The 17,012-nt window shown below is 44.1% G+C and overlaps 1 protein-coding gene across 1 annotated transcript in view; it reads left to right on the top strand.

Moving 5' to 3' along the window:
* Window positions 1-6,989: 6,989 nt before the first annotated feature.
* Window positions 6,990-17,012, top strand: part of LSP1 (lymphocyte specific protein 1) — a 94,345-nt gene continuing 84,322 nt past the window's right edge. The window contains exon 1 of the mRNA XM_083722341.1: window positions 6,990-7,252. Within this exon, the coding sequence (XP_083578467.1) occupies window positions 7,176-7,252 (77 nt within the window). The 5' untranslated portion in view covers window positions 6,990-7,175. The remainder of the gene's footprint in view (window positions 7,253-17,012) is intronic.

Below are 17,012 nucleotides of genomic sequence, written 5' to 3'. Positions count from 1 at the left end.
AAGAGAACAAGAGGGCACAAATAAATACCAAAGATTCACTGTGATTTGCAAGACATTTCCTAGGAACAAGTAAAATACAAAAATATGTATCTTAAAATTATAGCCATGCACTCCAACAAAACAATAAAGCATCTATTAGCAGAACCTCTCATGCTTTATGAACCCATTAATCTAACTCAGCTACCATTAACCTCAATTAGCTAATGTACTACTTTTTGGAATGCAGCTATTATTTGGGCTGTTATCAGCAAATTGACTATAATTTTAGTTTCATTCCAAAGGATTAGAGAATGATGGTTTTGAATGGTATATCCCAATATTTGCCTGAGCATGCTGAGAACTCCTGCTGCGGAAGCTAGAAGTACTTGTTCTTCATCATCGCTTTGCAAGTAAGCTGGGGAAACTGCTGACTATTGAAACAACATGGCAGTGAGCTATATCACTCTGTCTGAAGGAAATAATGACTGTATCTGTATTTCCAGAAGTGGAACATGTGCAAAAGGAGTGTGGAGGCCAGCTGAGCTAGATCCTGGAGTGAGAGGTGAAAGGAAGGAAGCCCAAGACTAAGCAGGAGCCTGAATGGAGAGAAAGAGATGTAAGAAAAATGCCCTAGATGTGAGACATAGGGGGCCGCTTAGCCTGGAGACTTAGGGAAGGTTCAGGGGTGAGCAGTGACTCTGCATACTGTCAACCATCAACATGGCCTTGAAGCTGGAAATGATAAAAGGAATTGGAAACAACATTTAGGTATAATCTTGATCTTTACAACAGGCCTATGGAGGATTATGACACCTCTTGTGATGCTGAGTGGCTCACTGTCCATGGTAAACACTGTGGGGGCAATTTATAGAAAACTCAAGTGCCTACCTGCAGGCTCCAACTCTTAAAAACACATGCATGCATGCAGGCATGTGGAGAGGGGAGTTGGAGGGAAAGGGGAAGTGGGGGCTTGCATGAAACAGATGGCAGAGGCTTTGGAGCAGTGGTGGTAGTCCTTCCTCCTGCTGTAGCTTCTGAGCCCCTTGCTATAACCTTCTATTGGAGGACAGAACAATGTGTGCAACGTGGCCTGATCAGAACCTCCCTAACTAGCCATCTGCCTTCAGGTGCTGTGGAGAAAATCATTGTCAGGATTGAAAAAAGATTCAGCTGATGGTCCAGTCAGCTTCTGTACACAAAACAAGGTTGGGTGGTGGGAGAACATTTTGTCCTTTGGTCTTGGGATGGCCTATGGGAGAAATAGTGCTTAATGAGATGTGGAGTCTAGAAATGTGAATAGCTTCAGCATGTATGGGTCTTCTCCATTCTACATGGGTGAGAACTGTGAACTGGGTCTGTGTCATGTGAAATAAAATATGTTTCCATGAGCGTTGATTGTGGAACAGCCAGTTGGAAGCATAAAGGAAGTACTGCATTAAAGAGTCACTTCCTGTTCACAGAGGAGTAGAGCAACTGTTGTTTCATTCACCCAACAGTGTCGCTTGCTGGTTCTGACAACAACAACAACAACAACAACAACAATTTATTATTTATACCCCGCCCATCTGGCTGGGCCGTCCCAGCCACTCTGGGCGGCTTCCATAGACACCAAAAATACAGTAAAATATCACACGTTAACCCTTTATCTTTAAATTTTGTTTAAGGTTTAAAATTTGTTGCCCCAACTTCCTTCTTTTCAGAGCCCACTTTATTCCAAGGATTTTTCTTCAGGTACATACCATGGCTTACCTATCAAAGCCAAGATGGCCTAGCTCTGAGCTATGTCTGAGATATGAGCTAGTAGCTGTCACCAACTGGACTCATCCACTTCAGCCCCGACTGGGCCAGGCGAGCTGGGGTAGAACTTCCAGAGACCACCTTCTGCACAGGAACAGGTCAAAGTACAGTGGACTCACAGCTTAGAGTTGTGAGCACCGGATTCACTTCCACAAGAAGACAGTCATCGCACAGCAGAGTATAGCAGAGCATAAACGACTTGGAGAGCAGCTCTGTAGAATATCTTCTTTATTTTATCTACAGCTATAATACACAACTATATAGAGAGCTAAATGAGGTCTAAACGAAAATGCTGAACTGCACTGAGTGTCTGCAGCTGCTCTTAGCAGCAACCTTATCTATACACACGATCTCTCTCTAACACTCAGTCTCTCTCTCCCCCCCCCCCCCCCCGACACTTTGATGTGAGGCTGGAGCGGAATAAGTAGAGAGCAGAAACTGCCCCTCCTCTCTGGAGAATCAGCAGAGAACACCAGCAGATTCTTGGATATGGGAGGGGTGAAATCTCCTCAGTAGCGCCCAAGAAGCATGACACTCCTTAGATGCAGAAGGGTAGGAAAAGGGAGAGACGGACACCGCTTAAACTGCAATCAACCTAGGCCAATGGGATAAGTTTTCTGGAAGATTAACATTTATTGATTAGGGCAGTGTTTCCCAACCTTGTGCCTCCAGATGTTTTTGGCCTACAACTCCCATCATCCCTAGCTAGCAAGACCAGTGGTCAGGGATGATGGGAGTTGTAGGCCAAAAACATCTGGAGGCACAAGGTTGGGAAACACTGGATTAGGGAATGGGGACGCAGATTGCAGGTTTATGCCTGGTATTATTTTGACAGAGCCAAATGCCCCCACCCTTAATAACAGGCAATTTCCTGCTTGGTGTTACATTATTTTCTGTATCATGAAGTATGGCACAGATAGGGGTGGAAGAAGCTGTCAGATTCCGTTTTCTCAGCTTCTCATTTTACCAGTCTTAAATTCAGTTCTCTGCATCTCTGCAGCAAACTGTGATTTTTTAATAAAAGCACACTTTCCCCTATCATATGCATTTTCGTGAACAGTGGTTGGGGAACTGCATCGTGAAATTTGGTTAACTGTGAATTTCGAAGGATGGCTGTGCTTAGGTTCTCATATTGTTTTGGGGAAAGTGTACATTTGATAAATTTGGTTTTAAAGGCAACGTGAATTGACTTTCTCCCCTATCTCTAGCTGTGGAAGCTGCTCTGTTGGGCAGCGGCATAGCGTGGGTTATCAGCACCCGGGGCAAGGCAAGTAATTTGCGCCCCCTAACCCGGGGCAAGGCAAATAATTTGCGCCCCCTAACCCGGGGCAAGGCAAGTACAGTAATTTACTCTCCCAAGCAGCAGCAGCGAGGCTTCTCTTTCCCCCGCGCTCTCCCGGAGCTGCCTCTTTTCTTTCCTTTTTTCCCTTTCTCCAAGGCTTTTCGCTTTCTCTCCTTAATTGATTCCCCCTCCACACCGTGGCATTTCCTGGCTGCTCCCCACCCCCTTCCCCTCTCTCTCCTCCTCGCTCTGCTTGCCTTGCCCTGCCCTGCCTGAGGGCGCCCTGAGGAGACTCCGCTCTCCTTTTTGACCAGGCGAGGTGGAAAAAAGGGGGGAAAGTCTCTTCCCGCCCCCTCGCCAGACTCCCGGCTCCGCTCGGCTCACTACCCAGGCGGCCAGCGGAAAGAGAGCCGCAATTACCATAAAGTTCCTCTCCCTCCGCTTCGCCAAGCTGTCAAAGCCCAGCAGCAGCGGCAACGGCAGCAGCAGGCGCAGCCAGACCCCCGCCAGCCAGCCTGCCCGCCCGCCCGGCTTCCTCTCCTTTTTTTGCCCGCGGCAGAAGGCTTTGCTCTCCCCCTTCTGCGACCTCCTCACCAAGCCGAGCGAGCGCGGGCTCCCTAACGCGTGGATTTTAGTAGGGGCAGAGAGTTGCTAGTGCGAGTGCGCCCCCCGCCCAAGTTGCGCCCGGTGCGGCCGGCACCCCTGGCACCCCCCATGCTACGCCACTGCTGTTGGGCCAGACCTGTGATATACAGTGGTACCTCGGGTTAAGAACTTAATTCATTCCAGAGGTCCATTCTTAACCTGAAACTGTTCTTAACCTGAGGTACCACTTTAGCTAATGGGGCCTCTCACTGCTGCCGCGCCGCCAGAGCACGATTTCTGTTTTCATCCTGAAGCAAAGTTCTTAACCTGAGGTACTATTTCTGGGTTAGCAGAGTCTGTAACCTGAAGCGTCTGTAACCTGAAGTGTCTGTAACCCGAGGTACCACTGTAGTGCACAATGGGAAGCACAAAGTACCGTAAATGAAGGTTAGGAGAAGTGACTTGATTATTAAGTCCTGCAGGAACTTTCTTCACAGAAAGATAATTTACTGCCCTATGAAACAAACATCTTCACAGCTGAGTTCCTCCCAACAGCATCTCTGACAGCATCATCTGGGGGAAAATATCCAAACGCATAACAATGAGGCAAAAGATCTCATGTTCAGAGATCTGGCAGATCTGCAAACCGTGAGGCAGAAAAGCAAAGCAGGCCACCTGTGCTAGCCCCTAAGGCGAAAGAATTCTTTTCAAGCATCTTAGGCTGTGGGGAGGGATAAGTAGATTTGTTGGCATGGAGACGGAAACAGGTGTCCCCAACAAAGGATGGAGCACACATCAGGTGAAGGGTTGCCCAGAATTAGAAATACTATAAATTGACTGGAAACATTTCCCCAAAATTGAAAATAGATTGGGGCAAATGCACAAGCGGTAAATGTCATGCACCTGTTTCACAATGCTTCCATGGAGAGCATATCCCTTTTAGAAATACTTGCCCCAATCATCATGGGCAATCCACACGTGGAAACAAGTGTTGGTGCGTGCTGACTGTTCTCACAGCAATCATTGCCTGTGTGAGGTGTGGGTGATTGACTCCAGAGGCTCACTCCCCCCCCTTTCCTAACAAGGTGAGCAACACTGGCAGGACTTGACAGTGCTGATCCCCTGTGCAGCGGGGGAACTCCTGGCTCACAGCGGCAGCTGTATAACATCCTGGTGTGCGGGAGGCTCGCTGGATGAAGGCATTGTCTTTGAATTAAAGACTGCCTTTTCTTTAAAAACCAAGAGAACAGCTACAAAGTCTATGTAACGAAAAAGATATTTATTTCTCCCGCATAAATATTCTGATTTATTAATTTAGCAGAATATTGACACAGTAAATAATTTAAGTGTGCGAGTGTGTATGTGTGTGTAAACAGGCTTTTAACGCGGCACTTAAATATGGTAGAATTGCTAGAGGAAATGCAACGGTTTTGAAATATTTTAATAAATGTGAGAAAATATTGAAAGTCCCATTAAATTCAACAGGACTTGCTTCTTAGTAGACATGCAGAGCTTTGCACTAAGTCTTCAAAGCACTGCACATACATTATCTCAGTCATCAGGGAGCCTAGATGCTCTAAATGTAACTCCTCTCTCTCCTTTCATCACCTTTATTCAGCTCTTGTGCAAGGGATTTGAGAACCTTGTGCTCTCGCCTATCTAAGGGGCCCTCAGAACTATGTCCTCTTGTCCAAGCCATTTCGGAGAAGTTGCTTCATCCATGAGCATGATTTAGAAACATGGAAAAATGTAGCAACACAGAGGAAAAGAAGGCACAGGAAGGAAGTGGTGGACTACTTGGTGAGGTTACCCCACCATCTCTCATATCATCTGCCACAGTAGAGACCAATCTATGTACAAATCGTTCTAAGGCCTTTCATTAACTCCCCCACCCCACCCAGATGTTTCAGTCTGTTGTCCTCTGAGCTGTCTGGATAGATAACTTGTTAGAAGGCTTGGACCTGCAGATTAAGATATTCACTGATACTCAACAAATGTGTTTTGCATAAGCTGGGAGAATGCTCTGATTCCTCACAACAATTCAAATGCCAATTATGAACCAATTATATATGGTGATTTTGAAGTACACTTGCCTCTGTGGAGGGTACTAACAACCTCGTCTTAAATGCATCTTCTAATCCATGTAATGTGATCAAAGGGACCTTCCAAATTAAAATGTATGTGCTATTTAATCAAAATAGTTACTTTTATTAAAGATATTGAAAAATTACCTGCAATTGAAATGCAACATATACATTGAAAGACTCAAATTAATTGAAAGACTCAAACCAGTTAATAAAAAAGGCAGGATTTAAAAGATAAACGATCCGCTCTTCAAGTTTATTTTGATATATACATGTACATACACCAGAGATTTACTGAAGAGAATAGCTTTAAACTGTTAATACTACTTGAGATCGTTCTTTTTTATCACAAACTCCAGTTCTGGGTTGGCTGATCTACAAGCTAAGCCAAGAGTATTAAGCAGGTTTTATCATATTGCTTTTAAATCAGCTTAAATTGGAGTACATGCACATCAATCTTGAATACATTTACTTGGAAGTAAATCCATTGTTCATAGTCAAAGACCTCAGTATAACAAATCCACTTTACTTGCTATGGCACAGCTGCATATTGGGGCCATCAGCAGCCCCCTCTTTTTGTATTAAGGCCGTGTTTGGAAGGCAATACAGAGCAACACAATTACTAAGGTAGTTAGCAATAGAGTATGTGTGGCATAGGGGTTAGAGTGTTGGACTAGGACCCAGGAGACCAGGGTTCAATCCCCACTTGGCCATCTGACTTGGGCCAGTCATTGCCACTTAGCCTAACTTACCTCACAGGGTTGTTGTGGGAATTAAATATGATGGAGGAGTGACATGGAGAAACGCATGAAACAAATCAATAACTTTTGGGGTGTCATGGCGGCTGCTTGACTGCCATGAGGCATTTTACATCCAACCCTCCAACTGACTTAAGCGGCTCTCTTTGCTCTCCCATCTGGGGTGTTCCTTTGGCTCCATATTTGCCAGGCTGTGGACTTTGGCCCTCCTTCCATCCCTTCAAATATGCTGCTTGTAGATACTTGCTGAAGCAGTGTTGCAACTGCCCAATCTCCCAGCCCTGCTATTTGCTCTAAGGATCCTAACATAGACAAAACATAGATAAGACTAAGAGAGAGAGAGAGAAATAGGAGTTATCCATACATGTAGGAACAGAGGCTGCTGATGCAACATTTGTGAGGTTCAGCTTGATTTAAGGACAAAGACTCTTCTTCAAACTGCTATCATTCTTTCTTCCCCTTTGCGGCCTGCATCTTAGGGTGGGTGGGGAAATTTGTTCCTCTTTTTTTTGTTGCTGCTCTTTCTGAGTGAAAAACAAACTCGCACCTTCAGCCTTACATGATATCCGGTGCTGCTGGCTTTAGAGTCAATACAGGAAGAGTGGGGAGAGCTCAACTGCTTGCTCGGTGTTCTTACAAAACCGTCTACAGAGCCAGTTGACTCAATTGCACTCTTCGCAAGCAAAGAAAATGGCTGATGCGGAATGTCTGAGGGACGTCGAGTGCGAGATTGAGGTAGAAGAAGGAGCTGAAGGCGAGACACAAAGGTAAGGAAAGGGCCTTGATGCAGGTCTCAGCTTCAACAGGACACATTTTGGCTTGTCGTTCTCCTCATGTCTTGTGACAGTTTCAAGGTTAGCGAAGTGAAAAAAGAAAGATAGGAAAGGGGAGGTGCTTATCTAAAAAGAGATCAGTCAGTGGGAGATCTGGAGACCAGGTCTGCTGACTACTATGGGGGAACTTGTTCATGCTTCACATGAATGAGTTTCTGAGTCATTGCTGTTCATGCAAAAAAAATGGTTATAGCGTAGAACTGGTGAGAAGTGTGAGCTGAGATGCTCTTGTTGAAGTACGGCTTCACCATGTGAACATGCTTGGGTGTGGTAGGATGATTAAGTGCTTTGAAGGCATTTAAGGTGCTATATAAATGCTGAGTATTAGGGCTAAGACTGATGTGATGAGAGTAGATATTAAATCTTGACCTGCCTCAGCCATGTGAAAAGGTGGGAAGTCTAGCTTAAGGAGCAAAATGGGACAAGTGGGCAAGGAGCGCAGAACCCTCCCCTCATCCATGGCTTATCTCATCACAATCTATAGCGGCAACTCAAAGCATTTTGTTGCCTTAAGCATAGCCCCAATGGAAATCACCCTCTGCCGCCAAGGCTTTGTTGCGCCATTCAGGTTTCATTGTGCCATTTAAAGGTTTTGTTGTGCAATTCAGGCACCAAATGCCTGCTCCCCCCCCAAAAGCAGGCCACTTCACCCCACTGCATGGCAGGACCCGCCCCCAAAATCTGTTCCCTCTTGATGCTGCATCCCCCTGCCCCAAGCAGGACTCTTAATACTGGGAAGCATGAAATACTTGTGGGAAAGTAGCTGGGGGGGAGGAGCTGCTGAGACGCTAAGTTGTTGGAAGGGGAAGGGTTCTGTACTCCCCACCCAAGCACTGATGGAGCTGCTGCCATCAGGTCTAGTTTGGCTCTAATAATAATGGGGATGAGAAGATGGAAATCTGTGCATGTCAGAGCACATCTCAAGTGTCAAAGTGATGTGGCCATGCATCTCCACTCTTCCAAATGCTTCATAACAGCTACGGAGTTCAGACTCCAGGATTTCAGAGATGCCCCTGACATTACCTGCACATTTGGGGAGACTAGGCTGTGACTTTCTTTCTTTCTTTCTTTCTTTCTTTCTTTCTTTCTTTCTTTCTTTCTTCCTTCCTTCCTTCCTTCCTTCCTTCCTTCCTTCCTTCCTTCCTTCCTTCCTTTCTTTTCCTTCCTTCCTTCCTTCCTTCCTTCCTTCTACAATTTTTTTTAGTATTGTTCAGCATTAAGTATTAACCTGAATAAAAAAAGGTTGTATCTTCTCAGCATCAAAAAAGGGAGCCATGTGGTTGCGGGGGTGGTGGAGGAGGAAGTAAAATAACACACAGGTAAGGGGAGCAGATCAGGATTGAGACTGTGGCATGCAGTGGGGGATTTTTTTTTTACAATTTCCCCTTACACTGTGGTCTTGATGAAAGCCGCTCCTCTCCTTCCACACTGCAAGCCAGAATTTGCCCCGGAAGCAATGCTGCTGTTGGCGCCAACAGCACTGAGGGATAAAAAGGCTATGCTTGATTCGTGTTTTGCAAGGGTTAGGAGGAATTGCTTATTTCCCTTCATCATAAAAATGAAAATCACTACATATCGATGAAAGTCTGTTCACATGATCTGTGGGCATGCAGCCAGTTTATTCTTTAACCACGTTGGCACTTCTTTCAGTTTTGACTTGGGGTTTCTTTTGGTGACATGCTAATGACATAGGCACAGACCTATGGCTCACTGCAAACACATGTAAGGTGACATTTTTGGACAGCCCTGTGCCCCAGCTGCTTTAACCTTGCTATAAAATTTGCATGAAGTTAGACCTCTTAGAAAATTTGGAATAAGGGACAAAAATCAGCACAGAATTGTAAGCACACGCCTATAAGCCTCAGTGCAAATAGTAGAAAATGGTCTTCCCCTTTGATTGACGTTTTAAATTGATGGATTTGAGTGAACAAAATAGTGGTTGAGGCCTGCTAAAGATGAATGGGTCCATGTAAGCTTTAGAACATTTGCCAAAATGAAAAGTGACAACCATAATCTATTTTAAAGGTGGTGAGTAGCTCAAGGAATGAGTTATTTTAACTGCCTTTGACTTCTGCTTCTTATATTGCATTTCGCCTCTGCATCCACGCCCACCCCTTGCATTTTGAAAATGTGATGTAGGGAATTGGTCACAGAGCCTCATTTTTGCAATCCACTTAGGAATTATCCCTGAGAAAGTCTTTGCAGGACTCACACATGCACCTAGCCACTCCCTTGACTGCAAGACTCAAGGCTCTTTTCTAGTCACTCACTTCCCTTCTGCACAAAATGCCAAGAAAGGATCTGCAAGGATGAAAATGGCTCTTCGCTATAACCTCCTCCTCCTCTTCTTTCTTGAAACTGAATCTGTGAACAGCATATTTCCTCTTAGGGTAACCACAAGGTTTGCTTGGTACAGTTCCTCTTTCCCCTTGAATTGTTGATATAAAGTTTTGTTGAAGCAAATAACAGTGCTCCTCAGCATACTTGCATTTTGTCACAGGCAGCTTTACAGGAATAGGCAAGGATAATTTATGGAAACTCATATGTTTTCTCCCTACCTCCCCCTCCCCTGGCACTATATGGGGTCATTCCTGCATGTTGATATCTCACCATAAAAAACACCAAGAACCCTTCACATTTCTCTCAGAATTTGCCTTTCCATTAGTTCCTTGAGATCACCAATTAAAAACTTTAGGGTGATGCTGCAGGAGCTTATATGATGCTGGCTACATACAGAGTATTCAATCTGATTTGTTTTCTGGGGGAATATACGATGGTTGCATCGCATAATTTTATGCCATGCTTTCCTGTGCATTTTCCCATGCATTTGGCCAACACAAAACACTGCAAGGAAGGTGCCAGCTAGACTTCTCCAGGGACGACATTCTATAAGCAGGGCACCACCACCTAGGGCTTGCCCATCAGAAGGTCGGCGGTTCGATTCTCTGTGATGGGGTGAGTTCCCATTGTTCGGTCCCAGCTCCTGCCCACCTTTCAGTTCAAAAGCGCGTCAAAGTGCAAGTAGATAAATAGGTACCGCTCCGGTGGGAAGGTAAATGGCATTTCCGTGTGCTGCTCTAGTTTGCCAGAAGCAGCTTAGTCATGCTGGCTACATGACCCGGAAGCTGTCTGTGGTCAAACACCAGCTCCCTCGACCTATAGAGTGAGATGAGCATGCAACCCCAGAGTCATCCACGACTGGACCTAACGGTCAGGGGTACCTTTACCTTTACCACCCTAAAAGCCCTCACTGAAGTCACCCAGAAAAGGAGGTCTGACAAAGAACTTAAAGCCCAGACACATTTGTAAGGTAGCCAGTCCTTTGGACAACACACTCCTAAGCAACAAATGACTTCAAAGCTTAAATGCAGCACACTGAAACCAGTGGCAAGATGCATTTCCTGCTGCTGGTACCAACCTATAACCAGCCACTTCATTTTGCACCCACTAAAGCTGGTACAATAAAATAACATGCACATTGTGTTGACGTAAGTACAGGCCAATATCTTACGAGGCAGGCTAGCACCTCTCTTGTTGTGAAGCTGGGAGGTATATCACTAGAAAATAGCTTCTTACAGACACAATCAACTATCCTTGCACAACCTTCAAGGTTGCCTTCCTACTCAGGCTTCTCATTTCCAATGCGCTACAAAGCTCAGAGGCTGCCCATGTATGGTCATCGATTAAGGCAAGCTTTGCTGTGCCAGCAGGCTCCATCCCTTCCTTTGCCACGTTCATCCTCAGCTGTCCTGAATTCTCCAGATCCCTTAGAGGAGACTTGGAGAGTCCTAAGTAAGATTACAGCAATTGCTAAGAATATCCAGCACTGGAAGGAGATTGTCTGGGAAAGCTGATATCTAGTGAGGTATCTCTGGACCCCTGGAACTGCATTCCAGAGGGTGGGGCAGAGGGGTTGCAGCTCTATGTATAACTCAAGCGTGCGTGGCTGTACTAAAAACCTGGTGAAAAATCAGTGAAAAATATGGTGCACTTGAGTGAACAAAAGGAAAATCTGAAATACAGCTTGACTGTTGCAGTGAGACACAATGTATGATGACAGCTTACAAGGAAACCAGTTATCAGTCCATTTAAAGTATGCAGTTTCCTACTCTTTATTTGCTTTAGATTCTCCCTTCATTTTTTTAAAAAAATATTTTCTTTGTGCAGTCAAAATTCGAGTCATGTCTCGGTTAACAATTAGCATGATAGTGATTTTATAAGTGCCCGACAAGGGGATGTGGGCACTCCTGAGAATCAGTCTAACACTCTCTGTAAAAAACTATTTAGTTACAGTCACAAAAACTTTTGATCACTTTGATCAATCTTCTGGAGCTTTCCCCTGAAAGCAAAGAGAAAAGAATTCTCATTATCAAGCTTCTGAAAAATGTCTGACTTATGTAGTTCAGGTCCTTTGAGAAACACACTGAGATAAGTGTTGCTTTGTTAAGCCTGAAGTATTTCCTGGAAATTGCAACAGCACTAGACTAACAAAGGCAGGGAGATAGTAGCAACTAATGAGAATGTGAATTTTGATTCATTTCTCTTGATTCGTTCAGACTTTGATGTGAAAGATACCTACTAAATACAAACCTTCGTTGTTGTTGCTTTAACAAAGGCCATCATAACTCATACAACAGTACAACAAAGAAGTAGGACACAGCTCAAAGCACCATAAAATATAAACTAATAGCATAACCCACTGTGATATTCAATGTATGTCCAATATCTTTTGCAATTAAAAAGAAAAAACACTCATTACAAAAAGAAATCTGGAACAGGATTCTACCGACTTAGGATATAATACAACATTTTTAACAGTAGACTTGATAGTCCCCTACAATCTGGTATTCTTCGTCCTCCTTAATAAGCAAACCTACCAGAAACGTAAGGCTCAGTGGACTTATTTTTGAGTAAATGTGCATAGGCTGGTGCTGCATGTAATTTTGCATGCCCTGCAGATAGAATCATAGAATCATAGAATCATAGAATCATAGAGTTGGAAGAGACCACAAGGGCCATCGAGTCCAACCCCCTGCCAAGCAGGAAACACCATCAGAGCACTCCTGACATATGGTTGTCAAGCCTCTGCTTAAAGACCTCCAAAGAAGGAGACTCCACCACACTCCTTGGCAGCAAATTCCACTGTTGAACAGCTCTTACTGTCAGGAAGTTCTTCCTAATGTTTAGGTGGAATCTTCTTTCTTGTAGTTTGGATCCATTGCTCCGTGTCCGCTTCTCTGGAGCAGCAGAAAACAACCTTTCTCCCTCCTCTATGTGACATCCTTTTATATATTTGAACATGGCTATCATATCACCCCTTAACCTCCTCTTCTCCAGGCTAAACATGCCCAGCTCCCTTAGATCTTCAAGAGAGTTCCACATGGAGATATGCAGAACATGCATATAAATCACACAGATAACCTCTTCAGTGTTAAAATGAACCATGCACGGATATTTGTCCAAGCAACACGCTGGGTGGATTGCTTCCCAGATGAAGGTTATGAAGACAACTGAAGTTCAAGAGGAACAGTATTCTTCCATGGCTTCAGGAAAGGAGTGTGTTTTCATGAGACCTTTGTTGAAATAATCAAACAATTGAAATAGAGGAGATCGAGAGGAGATATGACAGCCATCTTCAGATATCTAAAGGACCATTACATAGAAGATGGAGCAAACTTGCTTTCTCCTGCTCCGGAGGGTAGGACCCATACCAATGGATTCAAGTTACAAGAAAGAAGATTCCAACTAAACATCAGGAAGAACTTTCTGATGGTAAGAGCTGTTCGACAGTGCAATGGACTCTCTTGAAAGGTTGTGGACTCTCCTTCCTTGGAGGTTTTCAAACAGAGGTTGGATGGCCATCTGCCGTGGATGCTTTAGTTGAGATTTCTGCATTGTAGGGGGCTGAACTAGGCAACCCTTGGGGTCCTATCTTTGAAATGAAGTGGTGGTTGTAAAAACACATACCTTACCAAGGAAATGACAGACACAAGTATACCAAGGGACCATGGCACCTAAGTTATAGCAACATATCTAGAGGCAAATGGGAGAGATACCACTGGAGAGTGAGAGAGCAAAAAGAAAAATTCATTGAGCATAATCGCAATAAAACCTGCAGAAGAACACAGGAACATCAACACTGAACTCATTACTATTATCATTTATATGGTTTCACTGATGTACATGGAACTTAAAATCTAAATTCAAAAAAGGAGCATCCACCAAGGGAGTGGAAGGAAGAAGAGGCAGGGCATGCAGGAAGAGGATATGAGATTGTTTCAAACCACGATCTTGTCTAAAACAACTGCAAGCACTTTTCTGTTAGATGTGATTGCAGAATAGTTTTGTTCAGCATATCGTTTGAGTGATCTAAATTAGGTACCTATTCCCTGTTCTTCAAAGCAAAAACATTTTCACTAAGTAGCTTACAGTATCACACTGCTACAATAAAATTCAAACACAATTTTAAAACAGGGCTACATTAAGACAAAACAGTTAAGTAGGTCTTCTGAGCACACTTGAAAGCCACGAGGAAGGGGGCTTGGCTAATGTCCCTGTGCAGTGAGTTGTGCAGTGTCAGGGCCACCACTGAAAAGGTCCTACTTCTGGACCCTGACAATTGTTGGCAGTGTAAACCTCACCTCTCCCACATACTTGTGGCCGTATATGAAACAATCCTATGCTGAATGGCTCTGGTAAAATCCTAGCCACTTTCTAAACAGGAAAGTTTTTGCTGTGAGTACTCATACATTTGCATATTCATGCTTACCCATGGTTTGACTGAGTGCAAGGGTGGGGAATTTTTGGCTCTCAAAATGTAGCCAGACTCCAACTTCCATCATCCCTAGCCAGCATGGCCAATGGTCAGGGCTGATGGGAGTTGTTCAGCAACATCTGGAGGCCAAATGTTCTTCACTCATGGCTTAGTGTTTCATTGCAGTAGCACAAGGGAGTGCAGATCATGACCACACACACTGTAGAACAGAACTCTTTTCTGGAACAGATAGTTCCTGCTTTGATTAAACTAGACAGTCATAGCAACTACTTACTTTCTTTTTAAAAAATCTAGTGTGTTGGCTTTAGAAAAGTTAATAAAAAGCACAGGAGATCAGCCATATGCAATCATATTATGGATGTGATTTTAAGCACTCTTCCCTGTGAGAAAGCTCCATTGCACTCAGTGGAACAAACTTCTCAATTATGCATAGGATTTTGCTAGTTCTTGCACCCCAGTCTGATTTCATGTTTTTCTTCTCAACATACATCAAATGGCCATGTGCACAACTATACAGGCTACGGTTATGCCAAAATATGTGTATTTAGAGAAATCTGCACCATGGCTATAAATCTTTGAGACTGTTATGTTTCACACATGGGGAAAAACCATTCATTCTGCCTGAGGGACATGTACATTTTAAGCAGTCAGAAATCATACGTATTTTCTTGCTTGCCCTCAAGGGGGCAGGCTCTGCTTTGCCATTTTCTACCTCTTCACAAGACTGCTAAAATGTTTTATTTTCTGGAGACAGTTTAGATAGGGTTGCCATATTTCAAACAGTGAAAATCGGGACAGAAAAGTTGTTGAGCTATGCCAGTTCTGAGCTATTTTTATGGGAAAGCGGCAAAAACGGCACTGCTGCTGTGGGCTGCCATACGTCCAGATTTTCCCTGGACATTTAATCCTGATTTCCACCTGGACACTGCTGCTGATTGCAGTATTTTGGATATGTCCAGGAAAATCTGGACGTATGGCAGCCCTTGAGAGCTGCTCATAGAATGACAAGAGAACATTAAGCCCATAGAATATGAAGGCTTCTTGTCTAGCTTGATAGTAAAACATAGTGGGTTTCATACTGTTTTAACACCCCTATGAGAACCATACCAAGGCCTATTTTCTTGTTACAAAATGTGTGGAATATTGCCATCCTCTGGCATGTATATGGCTGAACCTTTCTGCACACTGGCCCACAGTATTTAAGGTACGAATATGACACATCCAGAGATAGACAAGGGGCAATGTTGGCCACAAACTCAATTCTGAAGAAGATAACTGTTTAGTATTGTGAATTCTGAAATGAACACAGATTCATTTTGCTGGGGGGGCACGGGGGGAGTATCTAGCTTATAGAAAGCTACAGCTGGGCTCTGATTCACATATCTCTCCTCCCCAGTATGGTCAACATTAACTGACATCTTCTGACCATTTTGGGCATGATGAAAGAGCTTTTTAAGTGCACCCTTATGTGGCAGGCGACATCCTTCCATGTTGTTATTTGTAATGTTCATCCAGTACTTTCCAATGTACTCGAAGATGTACATTGAGTATATTTGATTGTCAGTAACACTGCATGGTTGTTGCTAGGTAGAGAGTTAATGATTTGCGATGGATTTACACAGACCTGACTGCTTTACACATTATGCTGCCGCAAACCTGGGGCTGCTATCTTCTGCTCTCAACAGGGAGCCACAGTCAATCCTGGTTTACTGAGGAGCGCCCCTGATGTAGATGCATGTATTTTTTTATATACCATTATGTTTTTTTAAGTGTATGACTTTAGATTTTAACAAGTGCACTTTTAAAAAAAGCATAATAGGTGAAGAATTCTCTCTGTACGTGCTGGTAAATTCCTGGAAAACATTCCAAGGCTGCTTTGAGTGGAGCCAGCAGCAATCTCATCACATGCCAGAGAAATTACCAGAATGAACAATGGCATCAAAATTAAAGGGAAAGTCGAGTTATGGTGGCCTTGCGAGCTTCCAAAATAGTAGCACAAATTAGCCTCCTGAAACTACCTTGTTGTATTGGTTAGAGTGTTAGGCCACGAAGATCTAAATTCAAAGCCACACTTATCTGTGAAGCTCACTGCATGACCTTGGGGCCAGGCACCATTTCTTGGCCTAGCCTACCTGACAGGGTTGTTGTAAGGCAGCGATAGGATACCTAATCCTGTCAGCCCCTGCCAGCACGGCCAATCACCAGGGGTTATAGGAAGTGCAGTCCAACAGCACTGGGAAAGCCACTGGTTCTCCATCACTGCTGTAAGGATAAAAACAGGAGAGAACCATATAAATCACACTGAACTCTTTAGAAGAAGGGTAGGATTTAAACATAATAAAATGAAGAGCTGCCATCTCACCCAGATGGAGGCGGCGGTGGGGGAATCTCTGCAATGCATGAAGCCACTGACAGTGAGTTCAGATAACTAGAAGTTTTGAGACTGAGGTTTGATATATTCAGCAAAATCCGTTCAGTGTTGGGGGGAACAGCTAGAAGCTGAAGGCCAGCTTCCCCATTCCCAGCACGCTGCCTTCACCATAAGGCTAGGATTGTTCCCTCTGACATGCCATTCTCAGCCCCGAAAGGAAGGGGTTAACCCCATTCTTGCTTCAGATTGGAGTATATTTTCTTTGTCAATGTATCCATCTTAATGCACACCAGATGTGCAAGGCAGTTCCTTGAGCATCTTAATCCTGGGCTTCAGTAGTTGGAGTTGTCTTTCTTACAACGGGTAGGGCTGCTGGGGGCTCTCTGGAGATTTGAAAGGGGGGGGAGAGTCATAAGGAGCAAAAGTCCCGTCCCCCACCTGGTCCGCTCTTCCCACACAGGAAAAAGCTGCCCCCAGCTACTAAAAGGAAAGTATCAATAAACAGACTAAAAGTCAAATCTGTTTTGTCGTCTACTGACTGCATTAGG

This window comes from Podarcis gaigeae, assembly GCF_964106915.1.
Source record: "Podarcis gaigeae genome assembly, chromosome: 1".
In the NCBI taxonomy this organism is placed as follows: Eukaryota; Metazoa; Chordata; class Lepidosauria; order Squamata; family Lacertidae; genus Podarcis; species Podarcis gaigeae.
The sequence above is the reverse complement of the archived record's forward strand: the minus strand, read 5'-3'. Positions and strand labels throughout refer to the sequence as shown.